Below are 26,547 nucleotides of genomic sequence, written 5' to 3' on the forward strand. Positions count from 1 at the left end.
CGAAATCTTTTAAAATAAAAAAGTAATAATAATTTCAAATGCTGACAAATTAAATATATATTTCTCCTTCCAACCTAATTATTTGATGATGACGTTACCCACACCTGTGAGTTATTTCGTTTTCTACTCCAATCTCCAGACACACACACAGATATATATATATATATATCCGAAAACACAAGTCATGTACTCAAATCTATAGAGAATTTAGCTTTAGAAAGTTGTCTCACCCATTCATCGGGAAAACCAATGCACTAATTTGTCTCACCTTGAAAATATTCGAACGACATTCATCCAAACCCAATGCCCACAGTGAACGTACTTTCACTTCGTAGCAGTTAGAAATATCTTTATATATATATGGTGTGTGTTACAAGATTGTGCATGAAACATCACATTGATAGCAATCATATATCCCAAATGACATCTTTGTAAGAATATATATATATATATATATAGATCTTAAAAAAAAGGAAAAAAAAAATTCACCACCTTTAGGTACGCTAATATTAGTCGTTGGGTCAAAATGAAATGGTGGATGAACAAATATAATCTTTTCAAGTAGTTTGGATTTATGAAAAGAGTAGTTATTTTGTGAAATGATCTCACGAATCTTTATCCGTGAGACAGATTAACTCTGTCGATATTCATAATAAAAAATAATATTTTTTCATGGATAACTAAATAAGAGACTGTCTCAAAAAATACGACCCGTGAGACCGTTTTACACAACTTATTGCTTTATTTTATGAGCGTCCAATAAAAATATTAATATTTCAATATTTAATATAAGGAAATATGTATTTCCATGAAATTATAACTTTAATATGCTTAATGGGTGATTGATGGGATTAAATTTATATTTGTTTTATCTTTCAGAAAAAAATTATATACAATTATAAAAATTAAATAAAATGGGTACGTGAGGGGAAAAAAAAAGGATGTTGGCAGCTGGACAACTATTCGATTGACCAATTTGCACGTAATCTCTGCACCACTCAACCCTGCCAAGATGTTGACCTGTCAACTTAAACGCACACTTTTCTTTTAAAATAACTGTTCAAAAGTATAATCATATTTATTCCACCAAACTTTTTTCAAATATCGAAAATTCAGTTAAAAAAAATAATCAAATTGAGATACTATACCTTAACTTTTAAAAAAAATTATACTAACAGTTCTACACTAATTGAAAATATGACAAACTAAAATCTTTTGACGATGTTTCATAGATCGATGATCAAAATGATCAGCGGAAAAATAGTTAGAAAAAAAATCAATTTTTTACGAGTAATATTTTGTTGTATTTGTGTCATCCAACTTGATATCGTAGCGTTTATTTAACTTAGATAACGTTCAAATTAATCTAACCGACATGATATTTCAAGTGAGGGATTGATACAAACAACTCTTTGTTCTTCTCAAATTTAATTATATACATAGTTTTGACTATTATGTTCTAAACTTATAAGAGAAACAAAATACAACATCAAAATTAAAGTTATACTAACAATTGATATTTCACAGGGAGTTTGCTGCAAAAAACTCTTTATTTTTCTCAAATTTAATTATATACATAGTTTTAAATATTATGTTCTAAACTTATAAAAGAAATAAAATACAGCATCAAAATTATATTTATACTACCAGTTTTATTATTTTGACCTTATGCTAATCAGCAAGTTATCCGGCATGGTAAGGTTTTATCAAAAAATATAACCTTAGACTTGTCTAATAATTTTCTGCTTATTCCCCCGTATTTATTCTTTTACTAATTAGCAATTTTTATAGCACATACACAAATCAAATTTTTGATAAGTTAAAATTGCTACGAGGTATTAAAGCTTATTATATTTAGTTATATTTCTGTTAGAAGCGTCAATATATTTTTACAGTTCTTATATTCTGCTAGGAATAACGAATGAAATAAGAATTAATTTTTTTCAATAATTTAATTTCGAACATAACAGTGATCGATATGCCATACATGTATACAATATATATATATATATATATATATATATATATATATAGCAGAGTTTTTGTCAAAATAGTAATTTCTCGACAAAATATCATTTCTAAAAAAGGAAATGTTTATCATGAATATTGACATATGTGTATTGCAATAAATGATCACTTCAATTATTGTTTGCATTGATTATATCAATTCATTTAATTCAATTAATTTTTTTATTAATTCAAATGTAATTTATGTATTATATGTTTCTTATTTTTTTTACTCAAATTAAGATTAAACTCTATTGAAAATATAAACTATATTAAAATTTTTGCGTATCAATCAGTTTAATTAAAAATTGTATAAATAAATTTAAAATACAAATGATTGCAATGTTTAGTATCACTCATGAGGTAAATCATTCAAAAATAATTTTTTTTATTTTAAGTAATTTCCTGCACAAACTACTTACTAAAAAGAAATACAATATTTAATTAATTTATTTAATTTTTCTAAAAATAAAATTGGTTGAGTGTTAAAAGTTATCATTACAACAAAGTTTTCCAATGAACATTAATTTACCATTTAATAATTATAAATTTTTGATCTCAAATAAATATTATTTCGAAATTACCTTAATTTGAAAGAATTAATGCGTTGTAGTTTTCTTCCAAAACTGTATATTATATATCTTGAATTATCTTCTTAAAAATTCAAATAAGAGAGCACAAAAAATTAAAAGAGATAGATTCAAAAGAGTTTCAAATGGACATTAAATTACTCTCAATAAACATGTATATTACTCTCAACAATAAAAAATGCTTTGACATCCAGCATGCAATTCGAGATTTTCATAATTTGAATGAGTTAATATATGATATAATTCTGTCAAAAGCATCCAATGTATAATTTTTGTCCCTTCGGATGTATTATTTGAATTTAAATTATAAATAATGCAATATTGCATATTATATTAGAAACCAATTTTATTCTATTTATCTTACTAAATTTATCTACTTCAAAATTGAATTCTGAAATGACTCATCTTTTCAGCACCATATATGAGTTGAATCATTCCAAAATATAATGTTCGTTTAAATTTAGATTTGTTTGTTGTTATGAACTACATAAATATGAAAACAACGAGAACAACAAGATACTTTGAAATCTGTCTTTCATGATCGATAAATAAAAAATATTATTAATCTATTTGTACAAAATTTTAATTATTACGTATTATTAATGTGATAATTTTCTTCTATATTACAAAGTTCACGTATACATGATAGTATAAAATTTCCCATAATGCAAATGATTAACCAATTCTAAATAAAGTAAGCATCTTATTAGAAGATATTTTATAAAATTTATTGATATTGTTTTGGAATACACATAATAAATATTAATTAAATAACTTTTCTGATTTATACATAATTTACTTATGATCACATTTTTCATTTTTCTTTCGGAATAATAGGATGTTGTGTATATTAAGAAGAGATTTTGTAAATAAAATCACAATCCATTTAGATAAATATATTGATGAAACAATTATTGTTATCATTCAAATGTGTTAAACACGTGCCATGTTACAAAATTGTTTGTGAAATGTTTTTTTAAAAGTTGCGAAAAAATAGTTTTTATTTTTATTTTTTTATAATTATATTATTTTTTTGAATTTAAATATCTATTACTTTTCACTAATTTTTAATAATATCATTCCGTGCATCGCACGAGTTAAATAATAGTATCGTTTTAAAATGACAGCTGGGGAACGGAGATTAACCATTAAAAAAATCAGCCAGTATAATTCAGCAGCTAATTAATTTTCAAAAAACTACTTGGAAAGAATCGACGATATTTTATGCACATGAACTGTGTATGTGCAGCCTTAATCACGACAATGTTCTCATGTTCGTTTGAATATATTGTGAAACGTCACATCGGTTGAATTCTAATATATGATAGGGTCAGATATATGCCATCGCCGCTCTTCAACACTTCACGAACTCTCGTATATTTTTCCGAATTTTGGAAAAAATAACATTTTTAAAAAACACAATTGATGATATTATTAAATCAGAACCCAGCGGCTCTTACCATCTGCAACCACTACTTGATTATAAAGGAGGCTCTCGCATGTCCACTACAAATATAATTTGAAACGAAATGAAGTACAAATGCATAAGTCCACTACATTTTATCATCATCCCAAGTGACAGACGCACATACCAAAGACAGTACTGCATGATAATCAAACGTTACACTTATACTATTTTAGATATAAAATCTTGATTAATACCAAAACAAACTACTAAACCGCGTTACATATAGAGCCATGCAGTTAACGCAATCTCTTCTCCAGCTTCAGCAATTTCCCCAAATTATATCTGTATAATATTGGGCAATAAACAAATCATAACACATCCCTTCAAAAATGAAATGAAATAGAACAATTGATGTTGTTATTATTACCAAATGAATGGTCTTGTGCTCATCTGGCGTGAATGCGCGAAGCAGATAATAAAATTCTCCATGGTGGAGGGGCTGCACAGTAACTCCCCACTCATTAGTGATCACTGGCTGCCCCGATGACTGTACAAGCACTGCATCATTACCAAATGCCTCTCTCACGTTAAACGGCCCCGATCCCACTTCCAAGCACACGTCGTTGATGAACACTGTTGATTTTGTCGGGACCATTACGCCTACACCATTTATCACATCAGGCAGTCGGCCACTATCGAGTTAAATATTGCCCTCCGACTCGTTTAAACTTTTACTTATTTTGGAAATATAAAGTTATGGAAATTATTAGATTTAACTCGTTGCATGCTCTGATCTTTAGCGTTGTAAGAGGGTAGTATAGAGATTAAAACGAGGGATTGGATAACGTCAAATCATGCAGACACATGAAGGGACAGCGAGCAACAATTAGGGCCAAAGACAAATGTATCATTGTCTCTTCCCAAATATGACATAGATGTCCATCAATAAAAAAACGTACCGAATGCCATAAAGAGAGACAACACAGTGAACGATATCATCAGTTGTCACTAATTACATTAGGTGACTTTACTCACATGCTCACACATGCGGAAATATAAACCAGAATATCGGCAAGCAGCTTGTTGATTCTTATTCAAGAAATTAAACCATCTTCTTACGTGCGATGTTCATGTTTATTGGATATTTTTTTAAATGTAGAGGAAAATTATTCGACTATACGGGCTATCATGTAATTATTAATATAAAATAAAATTCCATGAGAAAAAAAAAACTGAAATGATATTCAGATACCTTGAAGAACACAATCGGTGGGGGATGTAATACCGAGAGATGAAGTGAAAATAGCGGGAACAGTGTTATGTGGTGCGGTAGCTATGGTGTGATTAATCTCCTGTTGCAGTCTAATCTTGTCATCCTCAGCCTTCTTTAAAACAGAATTATTCATCAGCATGAGTTCACTAAGAGGGAAACTTTGGCAATTCCCAATACCCTGATCTATAACAGTGGATAAATCTGGAAAGCAAAACCCTTGAGTTAAACCAGGAGCTGCAGTTGATCCTCCATTGTTTTGTTGTACAGGAAAGAAGAATTGTTCGCTCAAGAGCTCTCTAGGAGCTGGTAAAAAAGGTTGGTTCACCGAAGCAGTTGGAGAATTAAGCAAATCGATCACAGGAGTAGAGCCAACAGAGAGAACTTTTTCTGCTGAGCTATTCGGAGAATTTTTATCTGAAGAAGATGATGAAGATGTTGGAACCGTGATAGCGGTGGTGATAACGTTGGAGATGGGAGGCGGAGGAGCGGTGGTTTGAGGCTGGGATTTGGTGATGTTACTGAGTTGGCGTTGCTTGTGTTTGCTTCTTGATTTCCTGTTCTGGAACCAGTAAAAAACATTGGCATCTCCGACTTGGCCATATTCTTGCAATTGCGCCCTAATCTTCCTTATCTCATCCCTTGGAGGATTCACCATCCCTGAATTAAATATAGCTTCAAGTATGCGAATTTGCTCTGGTCTAGGGTTCCATCTTGGTTTTGGCTCTTGAGTTCTTTCTTCACATCCAGGAACTATTTGATAAAAAGCCCATTACCATTAGTTTGAAAATTTTGAACTTCTTTTCCTTTCGTTTTTCTCAAGGAAATGAAACAATAAATCCATGATAAAAGATATCATTGGGAAAACCACTAAATAAAATTATAAAATACCCGTAACATGAAAATATATATGTACCTGGTGTATATGGCGTTCTGTGGTAACCAGCACTCAAGTCATGCTGCTGCCATTGGAGATGAGTTGTGTTGCAGGGTTTTGACTTAAACATGCTAGGCCAATGTCTGTTAGATGATGCCATTATCGGGGTTTTGATGCTATCAGGTTAAAGCTGTGAATAAAGCTGAAAGAAATTTTGAAAAGCAGCCAACCCGAAGAGAGAAACAAATCACAAATCTCTTAGTTCTTGCTGGTCTTTCACTGACTGAATCTTCTCTTTATAGCCTTTTTCACATCACCTACTCCTGTTATGAGTCCATCAGCAATAAATAGTCAAGTCATATATAAAAGGGGTTAAATGAAATAACTAAAACAGTAACAATACTAAGTTTATGGTGAATTAAGGTTTATTATAATGAGAAAACTAATGATAATTAATTAAGATGAAATTAAAAAAAAGGCCAAAACCCAGGACAATAATCGCCTGCAAAATCGCAAACCAAAACAGAAAAGAAATTAAATATAAAGCGAGGAAGATAGTACAGGCCCATACCCTTGCCCACAAATATATATATATGCATTAAAAATTAGAACCCGCGTTTGTTAAACATAGTACAACAAAATTCCCACGGACGTGAAGCAAAGAGAACATTGAAAGAAACATATGCCGGGGCTTATATTAGAATCTTCATCAGAGTGGACAGATGGAGTCCTTAATGCACGAGGGTGGGATGGTGCCGCAGAACGTCTGAACTGCACAGACACACACAATCAAAGAGAAAAAAAATTATTTTTCTTCAAAAATGATTATTGTTTATTATGCGGGCTTGTGAGGATCGGAGGGTTTTTGTTCATCAGAAGAATAGTATTAATGGTAGAGGAGAAGAAGAAATGGATGGTGGACATGGGATTACGTATATATTTAAAATATTTTATTTTATATTTATATAGATTACTGTAATTCGAAGAGGTGGTTGCAGGAATTAAAGAAAAGAGTGTTTGAAAGTCAAGAAAGGGCACATAGGGGTTTGGGAAGCAAGTGCTGTATGGATTTGCTGTCGTCAACACTTTCTGAGGTTTTCTTTCTTTTATTTTATTGATTTGAATTCATGAATGAATGACGTATATTTCATCCACGCGACGATACAGCTACAATATAATGCAAGTTTTTTTTCAATATTATATAAATTTATAGCAAATACGTACCAAAATTTATTTAAAATCCATCTTAAAAATTGATTGAATTAAATCAAATCAAATCAGATAAATTTGTGTTCGATGAAAGCTTTTCCAGTATTCATTTCCTTTTCTAAGGCCAAAATCCATATTTTAATTTAAGAAAATCAAAATTGTTAGCGTCAAACTGACTGAGGAGACCTAAATAAAATAATTTTAACTTACACGTGTGAGACGGTGTCATATTTTATAAGACGTGTCTCTTACTTGGGTTATCCATGAAAAAGTATTATTTTTTATGATAAGAGTATTATTTTTTATCGTAAATATCAGTAAGATTGACTCGTCTCACAGGTAAAAACTCGTAAGACCGTCTCACAAAACACATAATTTTTTTTAATTATCTTTCAAACCAAATGTTAGTATAAAATATGTTCTAAAATAGTCCAGTCCGTAGGAAAAACCTATATCTGTTGGTGATCGAGCGGTGAATGATGTAATAATATGATACGTTGCATCCACACAGTGGATAGACAACATGACTTGACTTTTTTTTATATAAGTTTAATGATAAATGGAATAAAATTTCCAAGAATAAAGAAACATTACATATATTAAAAAAAAAAATTTTCGGGCGAGAATTACGTACTGATGCCACTTTTGATGGTTAGATCCTTAATTGATCAATAAATGAATTGTGACAACTGATTTTTAATAAAGAAAATATAATAGTAATAACTAGCTAATTTGGATTGTACGTAATGTGAGTTATTATTTAAATTAGTTTTTAGATCAATTAACCTTATGTATTAATATATAATGTACATTTTTGATTTTATGAACTACCAATGTAACATCCTAGTTTGTTGTTTGTCAAATGAAAATATGAACGATGAAAAAGCCACCGATTTTATTTTTTTTAAAAAAAGATTCTTTCACCGAAAACAAAAGATATACTGGAGAATTTGTTTGTTTTTAGTATATGTTCATCATACCTCAAATCATCACAGATATCTTTTGACATGATATTTGGTCTATATATATATATATTTGTTTTTTTATGGTCTTATTATCTTATATATCTGAGACGGGTCAACTCGATCTATAATTATCATGAAAATTAATATTTTTGACTTAAAAAATAATATTTTTAATTAATCGACTAAGTTAGAGATTTGTCTCATAAAATTGACTCTTGATACAATCTCACAAAATTTATTGTGTTTTCTTAAAATAGACATAGAAAGAATTTAATATACTATGATATATAATTTATGTTGGGTTTGTATACATAGATATATCACACGGTAAACACTAAACAACACACACATTTTAATTTTTTAGGATTAAAATATTATAATTAATTTAATTTAATAATTTATCTCAAATCTAAAAAAAAAATATTACGTGGGATTCATGCATCTTTTGGATATATATATCCAACCACCTCCATATTTATGTTTTATCTTTGAAACACAATATGAACAAGATCTCGCAATTAATTATCTTTTAATGTTTATTTCCTTCAAAATTAATTTATTGTTGGTTTTCTTTTCTAGATGACGAATATATTAATGGCACCGTTTGACTCCATGGAAAGAGCATTGTTTGGCGTCAAGCGAAGTTTGAAGGTCGTAAATATTCCTCCGCAAGAAAGAGGTCACCGCATTGGACACGAACTTGTAATTAATTTGCTAATCGCGACTCCCTATACATTTTAAATCAATTGATCAAGGAGAGTAATTGCTCTTATCCCGACATTAACAAAAGCTCCAAACTCTAACAATGGAGCATGCATGTGTTGCATAAATTTTAAGTTCATCAATTTCTCACCAGAATTACTCATTTATTCCAACAAAAATAATCTCGATCGTCGAATGTTTTCAAACATAAGTACTAACAATATGATCTAATATTTTTTGTGGAATTTAATCGTAATTATTGAATAGATTTTGGAGTCAAAAAGGTTTATATTATGCAGTGGTGATGGACAATGAAGTATCATGGAAAAGGGACAAAACGCACAATCCCATCAAACGTCTCTCAGTTCTGAGTAGACCCATGATCGAATGCTGGATATGGTAGTAGTTAAACTCCTACTCCTATTTCATCATTTTAATTTTTACGGTGAATTTAATTAGGTAAGATTTAATAATCCCATCAACAGTACTCAGTGAAACTGGAGTTCAATCGTGGCGGGATCTTCAAGAAAGAAAGGGAAAAAAGTGGGGGGGTTGGGTGGTTGGACTTTTGGTGATATTTATTGAATAATTTCCAATATTATGTCACGTTTGCCTTTTTCACGGCGTTTGTTTCTTCCTTTCCTTCCATTTTGTCTGCAACCAAAATGGTGGTTTTTTTGGTTTTAATCAATCTCATTTCTCGCCATCCCCTTACACTTTTTTTTTAACCCCTATTTGCTGGTTAGGATAAATTTTGATTACCGTAGACTAGTGTGTGAATATTTGGCTAGCTACCTGTAGACCTATTTAAACATTTGTATCGTGCAAGGAATATAAAGACCAGCTCGATCCAATAATTTGCTTTTAGACTAGTCGACCGTCCTTATGACCATACCTGTCTTTTATTAGACGATCTTTTATCTTTTTTTTTTATACCAGTTGACCGTCCTTATGACCATATCTGTAATGAAAATTAATACTTTTGACATAATCAAATTGTTTTTTTATTTGCAATGAAAAATAATACTTGAGACGCGTTGGATCGAAAATTCGTCTCAGAAAATTGATTAGACTGATTTTGTGACGTTATAAATTTGGTAAGAGTAGGTCTTTTGTGAGACAATCTCACGAATATTTATCTGTAAGACCGGTCAATCCTACCGATATTAACAATAAAAATTAATACTCTTAGCATGAAATTAATACTTTTTCATGGATGACCCAAATAAGAGATTCGTCTCACAAAATACGACTCGTGAGACCGTCTCACACAAGTTTTTGCCATTTGGTAAAGGGCACATGTAGTATGATTCATTACATTAATCTCAATATTTATATTTTTATTATAAAATTCAAAAAATAATAATTAATAATATAATTAAGTACGTTAGCTAGACACTAACATTAGGTCGAATTTAAATAATTTATTGATTGTAATTACTGAAAATGTTGACTCGCCCGAAGAAGTAATAACTCAGACGTTCTAGTCAGTATAAAATTCATAGAGTAAATAAAAAATTTCACACCCCGGGCCCAAGCATGTGCGATTGCAACAATGAACCCTTATAGAAACCACTTCGTATCCGTTAACGCTTTACGAAAATGGTTAACTCAAGTTGCTATAGAAGTCTATTGTAAACTCTTAAAAAATATTTTAAACTTTCATTGTCAACCAATGTAGGACAAGAGTATCACAAAGAATGACATAAGCTTTGTGCTAGATTTATTTTTATATTTTTAAGATCATGTACTTGAGCTTAACTTCCCAAAACCTATCTCTAGGAGGAGAATTGTCCAAATTCATATATAAAACTCCCAATAGCTTAATTCAATCAATGTGAAACATCTGACACACCAAAAGCTAGCTATAGGGAGAAAATTGTACAAATTCATATATACAACTTCCAACAACTTAATTCAGTCGATGTGAGACATCTGACACAATTCCTCACGCCCAGAAAATTAATAAGCAGAACGTGAGATTCACAAGATATTAACGGATGGCCAATAAGACATGCACAATCAACACATGAGCTCTGATATCATGTTAAAATCATAGACTTGATTCTAACTCCACCCAAAAGCTAACTCAAGAGGAAGGTTGTCCAACTTTATATAAACAACTATCTAGAATTTAATCTAACCGATCATGACACATCTAACATACATAATTATTCACTTTTGCTTTTCTTTTTATAACTTATTTTCATTTTAGTTAAATAAGATGTGCCAAAATATGGTAATGTATAACCGTGAGGTATCAAACGATTATTTTCATGGTAACATCATAGATGTTTCTGAAATAAGAGAAAACATATAATAAAAAGAAGATAATTAGTAATAAATTAAAATTAATATACGAGACTCGTTAGAAAAATGAGTAAATTTAAATAGTGGATAATATTATAACTCAAAAAGATGAAAAGTTATGTTTATTTGTACGCATAAAATAGCATACATACTCGCATAATATATTCACGACACTATAATAAAATGCACGAAATAATCCAGTAAGTAGTGGACACGACGGAATAGTTCTATATGTTTAAGGTAGCACATGTAACAATTAATGAATGCCGCAATTTAAAATCGCATTTTACTGGAATAGGTATGTGTGTCTTGCGTGAAGTGCGCTTACACCCTTCCCTTAATGCAGACGTGCTCTCAGTAAATGCGAAGTGGACACACTTTAATGCACTGATTTATTTGTTTGCTCATGCAGTAATGGTAGAGACTTAGAATTATACAATTGCAGAAAAATTATCTTTATTAACGATATATATATACAAGAATGAACTAATTGTGTGTGGGTTATTCATTGAAATCTTCGGGAAATTAATATAGTTTTTAACTATATAACTGTCAACTAACACGCTAATTCAACTTCCATTAGGAACATTTGAGTCCGTAAACCTAAAATACTCTAATTGACCTGCAAATTATTAATTTAATTCGAACGAGTTTCATAGGAATTTTTATATATAATATAATACAAATAAAACTCAGAATCTGAGAAAATAAAGGGGCAGCAACAGCAACAACATTAACAACAATAATCAGGCCTAAAAATATAAAGTCAAGGCTAGTTAGGGTTCTTCCATATTGGATGTTTGTGTTTTCTCTTTATCTTCTCGATAGTATAAATCCATTTTAATAAATCAATCAATTAATATCAAAATAATAAGAATAAGAAGAAATAAAAATTTGTCATGATCCACAAAACACGGGTACATCCTTTATTAGACCCTGATGGTGTTTTGCTTGGGGAATTGATGACTTTTCATTATATAATATATAATTAAAGAATTATTTTTCATGTCCTGCATGCAAACAGCTCATTTATGTTATGTGGATTCATTCATATATAATAAATTGATCAAAATAAAATAAGACCAGGCCGCACAATACGATCGATGGATATTTTTTGGACGAATTTTATACATTGACAAAAAAAATGTACGTATAAATAAAATACGTATCACATATATGGGTACGTACGTTAACAAGAATGAATTTAAGAGAAATTAAGTGTACGTATAAATAATGAAAATCACAATTAAAAACTACTGATAAAATTAACGCAAATCGAATTCATTCGTCGCATATATTTAGGCTTATGAAATAAAACATAGAGTTACAAAATTAAATTCCGTGATATAATAAACACAATCAGAAATCTGGCATCCAGTGTTCCATTTTATAATAAATTTGATATTGTAATATATAGAACAGACGAAGAGACACACATGCGCGCGCGCGTGCGCTTATGTGAATTTTAAAGGAATGTGCATTTTCTGAGCTTGAGAGGCTTTCTCTTCATTTTCGGCGGTCGCAAAACAACCTTTATCGCAGTATCAAACACGACTTTTATATTCTGAAATTGAACAAAGAAAAAAAATTAATAAAATTTTACAAGAATGTTGAATTTACCAAATCGAACAAAATTAATTACTCTTTACGTATACATATCTAAAAATAACTTATTAAGCTAAATAAAAATAGAAAATTATGGGAAATCTTAATTTTTTTAGAAACATATATTTAGGCAAAATATTTGTGATTTACCTGTTGAGTTTTGGCACTACACTCAATATAAGCTACTGCTCCGATCAGCTTCTTCAGTTCTTCACCCTGGTTCAATTTTTTTTTTTATAAAAAAGTTTAATTGTTTTAAAATTGATTGTTATGGTACTATTTTTTTTTTTTTGGAATTGAAAAAATTAAATAATTTCGAGAAAATGAAATTAATTATTATACCTGGGCAGTTGATATTGGAACCGCACCAGGATGACCACTTAAAAATTGCTCGTCTTCTCTCAAGTCTGCATTTTTATAATTTTATCCGCAACATATTTATGAATAAAAGAATAATCCCCCGATTTATTATTTCACCGAAGGTAATTATTTGGTTACCTTTCCTTTAAAAAAAATTAAAAATAAAAAAAGTTACCAAACCCATTAATTTTACCGAGTTTGGTTCCCACGAGTACAATAGGTACGTTCGGAGAATAATGGCGCAATTCTGAGATCCACTAAGATTAAAAGGAAAAAAACTAGATTATTAATTCGTAAATATTATATCTATATAAAATTTTAATTACAAAAAAAAAGGTTTGGGAAAAAAAGAAACTGACCTTCTTGTATATGTTCTCGTAGCTTGCTTTGCTGATTAGTGAAAAGGCCAACATAAATACATCAGCTCCCCTATAACTTAGGGGCCTTAATCTGTTGTAATCTTCTTGCCCTGAATTTCATCAGTTTTTGGAAATTATACTTAAATTTATGCCATCTACATTTATAATTTGGTAACAACGTATTCAGTAACCTTGAACAGAATTATGTAATGTAATACTCCTATTCTCGAGTTCTAGCCACGTCGAAGAAAATACGAAGGAAAATGTTAATCAACCTGCTGTGTCCCAGAGGCCAATGTTCACCGTGTTGCCATCCACCACCACATTAGCACTGAAGTTGTCGAACACAGTTGGAACATAATCCTATATACATATTATCAAGTATTCAAAACAGTACAAGAAAAAATACATCAAGTAAAAAGGATTTCATGAAATAAGAAACCAATTAGGGCAATGATCTATATATGTCATGTAAATAAATAAGTATACCGTCGGAAAAGTATTACTGGTGTAAGAAATGAGCATGCACGTCTTCCCCACCGCGCCATCGCCAACAGTGACACATTTTATAAACCTCGTTGTAGCCATTTCTTGGCAGGAAAGCTATGCAACACAACAAGGTTAATAAAAATTCTGCAAAACCCTAAATCTTTAATGTTTTAGAATCTCCAACTTAGTGTGGATATTTATAAATATAATCAGTCTTCTTCAAATGCCCATTATAATGTAACATTAAAATGTGACATAAAGATAAAATATATAATTGGGAGAAGTTGGCATTATTTAACAACCTCTATAATGATTGGTTCAAGACTTTACTTTTGTTTGAAGTTGAAGAACAAAGCCAATTGCAAGAAAAAATGGTGCGTATGTGCAACAAATTAGGTGGTAGTGGTGGTGGCTGTTTGTTAGTTAAGTAGACAACAAGGGACAAAAAAGATTATTAAAAGAAGAAGATTGCTTCTACTTATACTATGATTATTATTTTGTAGGTAGGTTTTGAAAATTACGTCTAATTAATTTAAAACATCATTAATAAATGAGCCCAAGCCCAAGAGTAATGTCTCACATCCCTTCTCAACCCATGACGCAATTTATTTAATCTATGAAAATAACTAGGCAAAAATTTGTGTGAGCTAGACAGTATCATGTGTCGTATTTTGTGAGACATATCATCTCTTATTTGAGTCATCAATGAAAAAATATTACTTTTTATGCTAACAGTATTACTTTTTATTTGAATATACGTAGGGTTGATCCGTCTCTCACACACACAAACTCTATTAAATAAAAACTAATATAGTAGAATGTTATAAAGTAAAAAAATATAATTAACAAAAAAATTAATAGCTAGATAAAATAACAAAAACTATATGAGTGGATACTTTTCGCTAAGTAAAATAATAAATCATAAAGACCAACGACAAAAACTTGTGTGAGACGGTCTCATGGGTCGTATTCTGTGAGACGAATCTCTTATTTGGATCATTCATGAAAAAAGTATTACTTTTTATGCTAAGAGTATTATTCTTTATTGTGAATATCGGTAGGGTCGACCCGTCTCACATATAAAGATTCGTGAGACCGTCTCACAAGAGACCTACTCAAGACCAACATGTACAAGACAATAAATTCATTTCAAAATTTTAACATGATAAAGAATATTGTGACTAAACCTATAACTCATAGAATATTAATTAATTATTCATAAATATATATGATTTTTGTCCATTGTAATTAAATCATAATTCAGCAGTTTGATATATTTTTGTGTGTGTTAAAAGTTTTTAATTCTTCGTTAATACTGTAATACTCGTGACTTAAATGCATAATTAGTGCGGAAGCTTTAAAATATAATTTGGAGAAAATGTGTAATTTTAAAAAATTTGGGCTGCATCTCCCCACAAATAGGACATGCCACCTGTCTCAAGCAACACAAAATACATGCAAAAGATTTTCATATTTATCAGATACCATTTAATATAGTATCTACCCATATTTCTTATTCAAAAACCAAAACATGGTTTACAATATTTCCCAAAATAATCATAACCAAAACATAACAAAATAGCATCCAATTATAATCTCCAAAGTTTGGCATATTCCCTTCTCTTGCTCCGACAACTCAGGGATGATCAGTCTTTCTTACCTGTGCCTGCATCACATGAACATAACTGGAATGAGTATAAAACTCAGCAAATAGAATCAATACTAACAAGATACATATATATCATTTTAGTGTAAAACATAAAATGAATAGCCTCAATTTCATTTTCTTGAAAACATTAACCATTTCATTTCATAAACGTCGAATCATCATTAATATCATCCTTCAAGAATCATAATACAACAATACATAGGGATGATATTCATTTCATTGATCAACTGAAGAATTGATAGTTCTTATAAGATAGTTCATTAGTTGCTAACTCTCTTCGTAAAAACGAATCTTATAGGAGGGACACGTACCTCTGCATAAAATGCATCTTATAAGAGAGCACATGTTTTCATCGTTAATTGGCCAATTAGATTGCGGATTTAGAATTGTCAGAGGCAACACCGCTACTATCACTATCAATCCAATCATTCAATCATATAAAACTTCATTCAAGCATTTTATCAAACACATTTGAGGCATTATATAAAGTTTAACTCATTCCCTTCAAAAATGCATATAATTGCACTACCATATATACATATTTACATATATATATCATGAATGGAATTTGAAAGGAGTTAACATCATAAAATCATCAAAACACATACATATAGGATCATGTGATGCATTGAAGAAATGATTCCACTTACAACACTTGGAGCACTTGGTTTCCTAAACTTTGATGGTGATCCTACAATAATAAAGCCAATAACTAACCATCAACACTAAAATAACAACATTAGATGACCTATTTAATCCAATACATCAATCACAACTATTATGCCCTAACTCCACCATCTTCAATAACTAAAGAACAAGAAGAAAAACCACTTACCTTTGTCCCTTTCACTAAAAAGATGAAGTTCCAACTCCGGATTGAAGATTAATTGCTTGATTGAAAGAAAGGATAAGAAGAAAATGAAGAACCCTAGCTTGGAATCGTTGGAGAAGAGAAAGGAAGAGAAGAAAATGAGGAAAAGTTGTGTCTCAACCGATTTTATACCTTAAAACACCCAAAACACGCTTTTGTACTGTGCTGGGTAGAAAGTTATGCTCAATCTCCCAACATGTGTCACTGGAGGAACGACGATACACACGACATACTTCGGGACGCTTTTGGCTAGTCTTCCACAATAGTTTGAACAAAACTCAAAACATGAAAGCTATAGCTTTATGTCTTATCTTTCTAATGAAAGTGGCCTCACATCATTTGGATCACAATACAAAATATTATGCTAAAAACCATAACTACTACCACATTTTCATACCGTTTTAGCACTTCCATTACCTAATTGGCGAAGGATCAACCTTCTATCCTACCAATCCATTCTTTGTTTCATTCTATATCATTAAATACCATTCATATCATATCTTGAAGCCATAAACCATCACCATTACATCACATATCCCCAAACGATCATCATAATAAACCATAAAAGGAATAATGACCATACTTAATCATAATCATTACCTTACATCATATGCATACGAATGTCTGGGCGTTACAAATACAATAGTTTTAATTTGAAAAAGGAGTTCATAAATCATATTTGATCGATAAAAATTACAGGAGTGAAGAAATGTAATAATAATAATAGATCCATATTTGGCACAATTTAATTTCTTATATTTGACATGCATATTTTAAGATGAATTATACTGTCAAATTTAAGAGAGTTGTGTAGGGGAGCGAGACTCCGACTCGTTGCAGCTAGACTAGATACAAACAATATGATCATATACATCCATTACATAGAAAAATGGTTATAATAGGTGTGTGTGGTCCAAGACAATGGCGGCTGTTCACCAAGAAATGAATCCTCTCTCTGATCATGACCAGAAATAAAACAAGAAACTCCCAGTTGGGAAACAGTAGAATCAATTGTTGAAGAAAAATCTAGGCACTTTGTGTGACACGAAATTCCTTTTCCTTTGGCCCGACCAGTTTCAAGTGGAAAATTTAGACACGCCTTTCGTCCTCTTATTCTTAAAGCAGCCTCATCATACGCGACTGCAGCTTCTTCCTCTGTGTCAAAAGTCCCCAACCAAATCCTCACTCCTTTTTTGGACGAATCTCTGATTTCCGCTGCGTATTTACCCCATGGACGTCTTCTCACCCCTCTATAACGTTTACTGATCTTTTTATCGGCTTTTGAATCATTTGCACCTTTTCCTGAGCTTAGGCTTTGTGACTTCTCTGTATTATTAATGCTCGATGCGGGGATCGTTTCTGCGAGAATTTGTCTCCATGCCTTTTCTCCCACGGATGTCCATTCACCTAAACTTGGCAACCTGTCTAAAACTTCCATTATCGATTCATCTTGTTGAAGGGTAGATACGTAATCCCAAGAATCCGAGGACTCGACTGTTTCATGTTTTGCAATGAAATTTGCCCACACCTGTTCCAGAATTCCATCTGGTGAGGGATTACAATCCATTTATGATTCCTGATACAATTCACCAAAACGTTGAAGCTTGAGATTGATGGCAATTAAATAGAGCAGTGACTATTTATTTGATAAAAATATGTGGATATACATGACAGCTAGCTAATATGAGTTGGAACCCGACAAGAAACTTGCATTGCAAACAATTAGCTATTACAGACATTAGAATAAATAGAAGGGCATCGATTTTTTACTGTACTATGTTTGACATTCCATGCACGCGCACACACGCACATATATATACATATGTATATAATTGTTTGATGAAGAAGCCATACTTAAATTTATATTTTAGGAAGTTTATGTGGGATCTAAGCAAGTAAATGGAGACAATTATTTCTTAATAGATTGCTGATTTCTCAAGACTATTTTAGCTTGTATAATTAGAAAAAGTAGGGTATGTTCAAAAAATTCGAGTAATTTGCTTGTCGATTGTTGGGATAATAGCCAAAATGATCATAGCTAAATTTGCTTATTTTGTATTTTAATCTTATAAGTATTCAAATTAAGGTTTTGATCATGCCACTTTTTAAATTTCTTATTTTATTTGGGTGAACAAAATTCAAATCGATTCAAATGACACCCAAATCCATACATAACTTGCGGCTTATAATCTTGCCTTCACTGCTAAATTTAAGTTTTTCTTATCTTGAGGCGGGCTGTAATCTTTTCTTAGCCATAGGGAATACCGACAGGACAATTTGTCACCATAAATTATATAGCATTCACTACATCCTATCAAATATTTTGAATTTTACATATAAATTTTTAAAGATTAGTTAATATTTAATTAAATCAATTCCGCTAAATTCTTGATGTTAATCATGTTATATATGTCGATGACTCGATGCTTAAAAGGAAAAAAAAGTTTGAGATGTTTGATTATATATTTTTATTTATTTGAATTTTGAAAGAAAATTAATACTATATTAATTACTAGCCGAACCCAATGATAAGTTAACTTAAAACATTCAAGCCACTGTGGGTAGTTTTCCAGTATGATCTTCTAGTCCCACTTTGTGTGGTGCTACTTGGATGCGGTCCCTTTGGTTCTTTAACTAAAAGACTGTTTGATCAATTTGCTCATTCTTTTAAATGCTTTGTATCAGTCAATGCTTCGACAATGAGGTCTCAATATTTTTAAATCTTAATACCAATAATGCATATACATATGTTTTCAAAATAATAATAATAATAATAATAATGTACTTCAATGTGTGTGTGTGTAGAGTGGGTCATTTCGATTTTCGATCATGCTGTCTCTCTCTTGTTCATCTCACCGTGTTGCCATACTTTTCCTTCTCGTTTCATTATACACAGCTGAGACTAGAAGCTTGAAAGAGCGAATCTCTGCACTGAAGAATGTTTCAATGTCTGCCATTTTTGTGTTCGGAGATTCCACCGTTGATTCTGGCAACAATAATTTCTTGGAAACCACTGTCAAAAGCAACTTCCCGCCTTACGGTCGGAGATTTCCCAACCATATTGCCACCGGAAGGTTCACCAATGGCCTTCTTGCCACGGATTTTGTGGGTACGTACATTGTATTTTTTTCCATATTTCGTTATCTGCCAAATGGAAATAAAAATAAAAACGAATTCGTTCTTGTAGACATCATCTTTACAATTATAGAATTACTAATTTCATATAATTTACTATATATAACAGCTCAGTACCTGGGGATCAAAGACTATGTACCACCGTATCTGGACTCAACACTTAGCCTCGACGAACTCAAGACCGGAGTTTGCTTTGCTTCTGCCGGCTCCGGCATCGACCCGCTTACAGCTCAAATAGATGTAAAATCTTTCCCTCTCCTTATCTTTAATCTCCTATAAATTTGAACTTAATTTGAATGAAGTTTTTTACACATATGATCACCGACAAAATTATTCATAATATAAACAAGCTTATAAACGGCATCAAATTAATCATGATTTGACCGGCTGATATATATTTTTTTTTTGAAAAATGATTTTGACAGGGTGTGCTTCCATTGCAAATGCAACTGGACAATTTTAAAGAGTATAAAACGCGAATGGAGTCCTCCATTGGGAAAGAGGGAGCCAAAAATCTCATAAATAAAGCTCTTTTTCTTTGTAGTGCGGGCACGAATGATTTCATCGTCAACTACTACGGCCTGCCCGTCCGGAGACTAACCTACACCATCTCCGCCTACCAGAAGTTCATTTTACGTAACGTACAGCTATTCATACAGGTAGTACTACCGTTCTACGATTTATCATAGAGTAATTGTTGTCAAGCAAATAATAATGCAACTCACGCGGTTACATTAATTATTATTTTATTCTATTAAGATATATAAGTATTCTATATAATGGTATGTAGGGTTTAGTGGAGTTGGGGGCGAGGAAGATTGTGATAGTAGGGTTGCCCCCGATAGGATGCGTGCCAGCTGTCATAACACTGAATTCCGACAACGCTTTAACGCACCGTGGGTGTATCGAATCGCTATGCACCGTCGCACGGGATTACAACCGCATGCTCCAGACCACACTCACAGATATGCAGATGAGTGATGGGGCCCGAGTGGCCTATATCGACGTATACAAACCCTTGGATGCCATCGTCAAGAACCCTCGTTCGTTTGGTAATTAATTAAGAACTTTTCAAAATTTTATTTTGGCTTTTTTTGAATAATAATAATAATATTTGCAGGGTTTGAGAAAGTAAACGTGGGATGCTGTGGAAGTGGACTGCTAGAGGCATCATTCGCTTGCAACCCAGAGTCGGTGGTTTGTTCGGATGACTCAAAGTATGTGTTCTGGGATGCCATACACCCCACTGAAGCAGCATACTACGCTGTTTTCCTGTCCATCCGCCCTGTAATTGATTATTTTTTACGTTAGGATATTTATTTTTGTCCATCCATCGATCCCTCACATAATTATTATTTTTATTACAATATTATATATCTTAATTCCTTTTAGAACATACAGTATGATTGAGGGTAGGCCGTACCCTAAACAAATATTTACTCGACCCTACCCCTGCTGACAGTGCCCGCAAGGAATCGATCCAACGGCTCGGATTTTTCTGAGTTAATTTTTTTTTTATATGGAGATGTCATTGCACTGGCTGCACGGGCAGGGTGATACAATCCAACAAAGACCATACATGACATTTTGAATTGCATTCATGATACGCATCAGTGAATTGGCCAACCAACTCCATACAGCAAGCAATATTCGATAACATTCATTAATTACTAGTAACTGTACAAGTTGAAATAATGTAATGCATATAATTCTAATATTTAAGGTGCCGACTATTTATATATAAAAAATATATATTTTTAACCGATCACAAGATCCGTTGTAGTCTAGTTGGTTAGGATACTCGGCTCTCACCCGAGAGACCCGGGTTCAAGTCCCGGCAACGGAATGTTTTTTTATACTTCCTGAATTTTTTTTCCTGCGTGGTTTACAAATGCAATTTTAACTCTCATTGCGTCCAATTCCCTGTCATTCAAACTTTGTCTTAGACTCTTACAATTAAATTAAATTTTATACAAGTTTAGGGGACACAGTAGTTTGGAATTTATAAATCCTTAGTACAAAGTAATGCTAGAACCAAAGAGCATTGGCCCAAATTCCCACTCTCTCCAAGGTAGTAAGTCCAGCAGTAGTAAGAATGCTGGACTTGCCATGCAAGAACAACACCGTCTTCGTCTCCCATCCAGAACTTCGGCATACGTTCTTCGAAAGCAGTTGGTTTCTGGTACACAGTTTATGCAGTCTTGATTAAGATTACAGCAGTCAGAGCCAATATTACGTAAGATTCTTTCTCCCATTTGTGATCAAAGAAATGCAGCAAATATTTATAACCTATCCACTCGCACTCCTCTCCTCCTCGGTTTTCATCCTAATCATCCCATCAAATAATGATCATCATTATTCTAAAATATGTCTTCTTGTTTTTCTGTTCTTTTTTTATTTAACTAAAAAAAGAACAGAAAAACAAGAAGACTAAAAAACACTATTTGATTTATAAGGGTGATATTGTAAGAAGTCGAAACAATTGTAGATAATCATATTCAATAACATGAGTGACAATAGGGAGAATATTACAATAAAAGTTTGCACAGAGAACTTTTGACCTTTCTGATAAAAAATTTGCATAAACGAGTGACAATAGGGTTTTTTCTATCATTAAACAACAATGTGTTTTGTTAATTAAGCTTTAAAATTGGTTGGACTTGAATTAATTTTTATTTACTTACAAAATATCATCCCACTTTTTTAAAACACACACTTTTGCATCTCTCGGATGTCTCGCACCTAGGCAAAGGCGGTTTCAAGTGATGTGCTTGGGTGCAAATATCCTAGGCCCAATGGGTGTGCCTCACTGTTCTTGTTGCCTAGGCGCATACTTTTAATAATTATGGTAACAATGGTGAATACAAAAGAGATGCTAGTCGAGCCCATTGTGTAGAGCTTTGTCGGAGCTCGTGGTTTTGGGGTGTGGAGTAACAGTTTAATTTTATGCATCTTCCTTTGGATTCAGCTCTCCGCAGTTTCACTCGAATTAGTAGAGCTTCATTTGACAACCATCTTGAGTAGATCTCTTCGAGCAAAAATTATCCCCGCCAAGGAAGCAGGGGTTCACGAACTAAGAATACGTCTAAATAATAACTTGGGTAAATGTATTCACACAAAGGAACATCCTTAAGGAATCAAAACTTTCTGACAGATAAAAAGCCGAGGAGATCGGTGAACTAGGTTGACATGCATTGGATAAGAATGATTCTAGGCAAGTTACAACATTTACTAATGAAGGATCCAACCCTATCTCCCTCCTTTGCTTCCGGCCTTGTGGTTGTCTCAGCATCATTGGCATCTGTCTCCTCAGCCTTCCCTCCGGGCAATGAAACTTCACCTGTAATCCGCATAATTTACAAGTTAAAATACTGAAAATAACTCATAAAAACCTTGTAAGAGTCGACAACCATGCGAACAATTTATTTATCTTCCATAAAATGAATTTCCGTGAATATTAGAAAAAAATATGCGAGTTTATTGAATCTCGAATATTATGAATAAATATAATTACATTTTAAATTATTTATGTAAATCACCCGCATAATTCCGGTCGTCGCCCGAAATGTCGAAAAAAATACAAATTAATGTGGTCCCGGCGGGGCTCGAACCCGCGACCTTCGGCTCATAAGACCAACGCTCTAACCAACTGAGCTACGGGACCTCTTTCTTTCACACAAGTTTTGAGTTTTTTAAAAATTTTAATATAACTTAGAATTTTTGTTCGCAGCAGTTATTGGACCATCTGTTTCGAAATTAAATCAAATTATTTAAAAAAAAAAAGATTTGTTCGCAACTGTCCGTTAGTCGATCGAACTGATAGCTATATCATCTCCCACACAAAAATTCGCATTAGTCATTCGCATTTCGAAGTTCGAACCATCTCTGATAAATTCCTAATGGTGCGGGAAAGCTTGCAAGAAAAATAAGTTTAGGTTCTTTCTTTCAAAAAGAAGATCCCTTCAAATTTCAAGAAAATATTTGCATGTCAATTTTTATTTTATTTTTTACTAGAAACATAAAAAAGAAAGAGAGAAAGGAAAACATACTTGTAAGGCATAAGCTTCAAATTTCCAAAATCTTGAAGCATAAAAAGCAGGCATGCATTGAAGGTTCAAAATCATTATATAATGCCGTACGAGAAAGAAAATATTCCACTTATTATTATCCAAGCGAAAGATGAATGAATATAACATTACTCTGTTGTCACACCATCTAAAATTCTTCTTGATCAACTCATACAATAATACTTCCTTAACTCATGTTTTCTCAGCTCCAACTATTGAATTCAATACCGGAAAGTTGATCATCTATGATACAATTATGCTAAAAATAGAAGGAAAAAATTGTACCTATCTCAGCTAAAAACCTCGTAAAATTTCGCGATCACCAGTAATCCTGAGTCATTGACTCCAAAGGGTCCTTCCGAAGGAAGATGTCTCAAGCAATTTGGGATCAGAGAAGCGATATCTTCTGCAGTTACTTTATCTCTTCCTTTAAGAGCAGCCAAAGCTCTTGCTGCCCTATTGTTCACTATGTCACCTCTCAATCCATCAACGTTTAGCTCAGCGCAGACCTTGGAGATATTAACTCTTATCTTCATGATCAATTGTGACAGAAGACAGTGAATTCCGAGCAGAGGAAATCTGCTCTTGGAGTTTGTCTTGCTTTGCCATCTAAGATTCTCGAAATTCTTTAGGATCCCTATCAAATCGGGCCTTCTCCTCGACAATTTTCACCCTGAGCTATGCATCCTTCACCGTTTCGACCTGAGCATGCATTCCAAATCGATCAAGAAGCTGGGGTCTAAGCTCTCCCTCTTCTGGATTTCCAGAGTCTGAGTATGAACCAGGCATGGTGATATCAAGATTCCTTCCCGCTCCACCGTATTCCAACCACAGGCAGCAGAATTAAGAACGTCTACCAAGTGGTGATCCAAAAGATTCACTTCGTCCACATAGAGGATTCCTCGAATCGCTTTAGCAAGAAGGCCAGGCTCGAATGCTTTGACACCTTCGGTAAGGGCCTTTTCAATGTCAATTGTATCACAAACTCTATCTTCTGTGGCCTCCAATGGCATGTTGATTTTGACAGACACGGTAGGGAGTTTTTCGCCTCTATCAGTTTTCTCTCGTGCTTCAGGACCCTGAGCTTCTGGGTCTTTCAGATCCGAATTAAATGCGTCACCAGCAATTATTTTGATATCAGGAAGTAGATCCACCATTGAACGAAACCCTCCTGGTCCCTCGGTTACCGATTTTCATCACGCCTCCTATCTTTGGGTCAATCACATTCAGCAAAAGGCATAGTTTCATCTCTTCTTGCCCAACTATAGCTGCAAATGGGTAAACTGGCCTCTGGCTCTCCTTTGAAGCAGCAACCTTCTGCACAATACATTCACATATTAGAGGAATTATTTCAGACTATACCGTTATTATCTGTCAGCAACAAATAAAATAACTGATACTTGTTCTTGACCAGGACTAATCTCACCGGCAACATTAGAGATTGCGACAGAGAACTGACAACGTCCTTGTTTGAGAGGAATCCTAATCCCACCAAAAAATTTCCTCCCCGAACTCAAACCTGCAGCAAATCAACAAAAAGCAATCAACTTTGTAGCAACCACCAAACCCCCATGACTGATAACACCGTTTATTCATTATCACCCTAAAGTCCATGGAATTCGAGCTTTAAGTACAGTAAAACAATGGAACGAGTGTTCATCTCTCATATTTCGATTGCTCTCTTGTGGTGACAATTATTATTTATCGACAAAACTATGGATGGATTTCGAAAAGGGATAATTTTCTTTGGTTAAAATTACTTCAGATAGTAAAATAAGTCATAAGATAAGAATAAAAACAAATTGTCATTGTTAGTTTAAGGAGTGACATGAAAAATGATTAATTACATTTACTATTATTTTTAAATACAAAATTGTAATTGTAATTGTAATTAAATATCGTATTTATTCAAACCAAAAGAAACTCGTATTAATTGGCCCCTCCAAATTTTTGAACGCCCATGGGCTCTCGATTTCATTTGCATAAAATTAACGCGAGTTTCTTGTACATTTCCCAAACCTCCTCCCTCCATAACTCAACCCCCAAACTCCATTTCTGAATCATTATTGAATTTCAATTGCCTCCAAATGCCTAGTGCTCTTCCCACCTTCAATCTTCTCTACAAATACTTTCACAACACCTCCCTTCTCAAGCATCTCCTTCACAATACACCAAAAGTAATGGCATTCTTGTCTCTTCCCGGCAAGGAGAACACACCGAGTTCGTCTTCTCAATTAGGAGCTAAGTTTTCGGAAATTTCTTTCCACAAGAAGAGGAAATTGAGGATACCTCTGCAGGATATCACCAGTCAACTCCACCCAGAATGCTTACCTTCTTTAACAGCAAGCCCATTATCATCTGACGTGTCTTCTTCCCTTTTCCTCCGCAAGTGTTTGATTTTACAAGTCAAAAATCGATTTACGGGAGCTGGGTTTGGTCCGAATGTTTCGATGTCGAAGAATTCGAGTGTCGTTGCTCTGAGAAAGCACTTCAGGTAGGGAGGGAGTTAATGAATTGGATTGGGATATTTGTTGGATAATGAAATTAGCGTACGACGATACACTCAGATACATAGCTACTAAAAGATTTTTTCCCCCCATTTTTTAATGATTTGTCAGAATCCCTTTATAAACTTGACAATCGTGATGAAGAAT

General features: G+C 32.8%; 4 protein-coding genes, 2 non-coding genes and 1 pseudogene across 8 annotated transcripts; 2 read left to right on the forward strand and 5 right to left on the reverse strand.

Annotated features, from left to right (window-relative positions):
- Window positions 1–4,065: 4,065 nt before the first annotated feature.
- Window positions 4,066–7,054, reverse strand: LOC142522691 (WUSCHEL-related homeobox 9-like). The gene is made up of 4 exons (XM_075626226.1): window positions 6,192–7,054; window positions 5,258–6,028; window positions 4,433–4,665; window positions 4,066–4,347 (listed from the first exon to the last, which is right to left on the reverse strand). The coding sequence occupies exons 1-4, from the start codon at window positions 6,310–6,312 to the stop codon at window positions 4,342–4,344; spliced, it is 1,131 nt and encodes a 376-aa protein (XP_075482341.1). The 5' UTR covers window positions 6,313–7,054; the 3' UTR covers window positions 4,066–4,341.
- A 5,559-nt stretch (window positions 7,055–12,613) lies between these two features.
- Window positions 12,614–14,373, reverse strand: LOC142522472 (rac-like GTP-binding protein RAC13). The gene is made up of 7 exons (XM_075625892.1): window positions 14,152–14,373; window positions 13,938–14,025; window positions 13,663–13,772; window positions 13,497–13,560; window positions 13,286–13,350; window positions 13,094–13,159; window positions 12,614–12,902 (listed from the first exon to the last, which is right to left on the reverse strand). The coding sequence occupies exons 1-7, from the start codon at window positions 14,248–14,250 to the stop codon at window positions 12,804–12,806; spliced, it is 591 nt and encodes a 196-aa protein (XP_075482007.1). The 5' UTR covers window positions 14,251–14,373; the 3' UTR covers window positions 12,614–12,803.
- A 3,195-nt stretch (window positions 14,374–17,568) lies between these two features.
- Window positions 17,569–18,439, reverse strand: LOC142522054 (ethylene-responsive transcription factor ERF091-like). Its single transcript, XM_075625223.1, has one exon. The coding sequence runs from the start codon at window positions 18,256–18,258 to the stop codon at window positions 17,569–17,571; it is 690 nt and encodes a 229-aa protein (XP_075481338.1). The 5' UTR covers window positions 18,259–18,439.
- A 1,000-nt stretch (window positions 18,440–19,439) lies between these two features.
- LOC142522533 (GDSL esterase/lipase At5g45960-like) lies at window positions 19,440–21,189 on the forward strand. 3 transcript variants are annotated; one of them, XM_075625979.1, is made up of 5 exons: window positions 19,440–19,800; window positions 19,936–20,066; window positions 20,252–20,485; window positions 20,617–20,869; window positions 20,947–21,189. In XM_075625979.1, exons 1-5 carry the CDS (start codon window positions 19,521–19,523, stop codon window positions 21,135–21,137), a joined length of 1,089 nt encoding a protein of 362 aa, XP_075482094.1. In that variant the 5' UTR covers window positions 19,440–19,520; the 3' UTR covers window positions 21,138–21,189. The 3 variants fall into 3 exon arrangements, with proteins under 3 accessions (XP_075482094.1, XP_075482093.1, XP_075482095.1); XM_075625978.1 differs by having other exon boundaries at window positions 19,443–19,800; window positions 20,617–20,878; window positions 20,947–21,188; XM_075625980.1 differs by having other exon boundaries at window positions 19,443–19,800; window positions 20,617–20,873; window positions 20,947–21,089.
- A 410-nt stretch (window positions 21,190–21,599) lies between these two features.
- TRNAE-CUC (transfer RNA glutamic acid (anticodon CUC)) lies at window positions 21,600–21,672 on the forward strand. Its single transcript has one exon. It is a non-coding gene; the product is annotated as a tRNA-Glu (tRNA).
- A 1,744-nt stretch (window positions 21,673–23,416) lies between these two features.
- Window positions 23,417–23,490, reverse strand: TRNAI-UAU (transfer RNA isoleucine (anticodon UAU)). Its single transcript has one exon. It is a non-coding gene; the product is annotated as a tRNA-Ile (tRNA).
- A 551-nt stretch (window positions 23,491–24,041) lies between these two features.
- Window positions 24,042–26,399, reverse strand: LOC142522055 (magnesium-chelatase subunit ChlI, chloroplastic-like; annotated as a pseudogene).
- Window positions 26,400–26,547: the final 148 nt, after the last annotated feature.

The sequence above is a fragment of the Primulina tabacum genome, chromosome 13 (assembly GCF_025594145.1).
Source record: "Primulina tabacum isolate GXHZ01 chromosome 13, ASM2559414v2, whole genome shotgun sequence".
Lineage (NCBI taxonomy): Eukaryota > Viridiplantae > Streptophyta > Magnoliopsida > Lamiales > Gesneriaceae > Primulina > Primulina tabacum.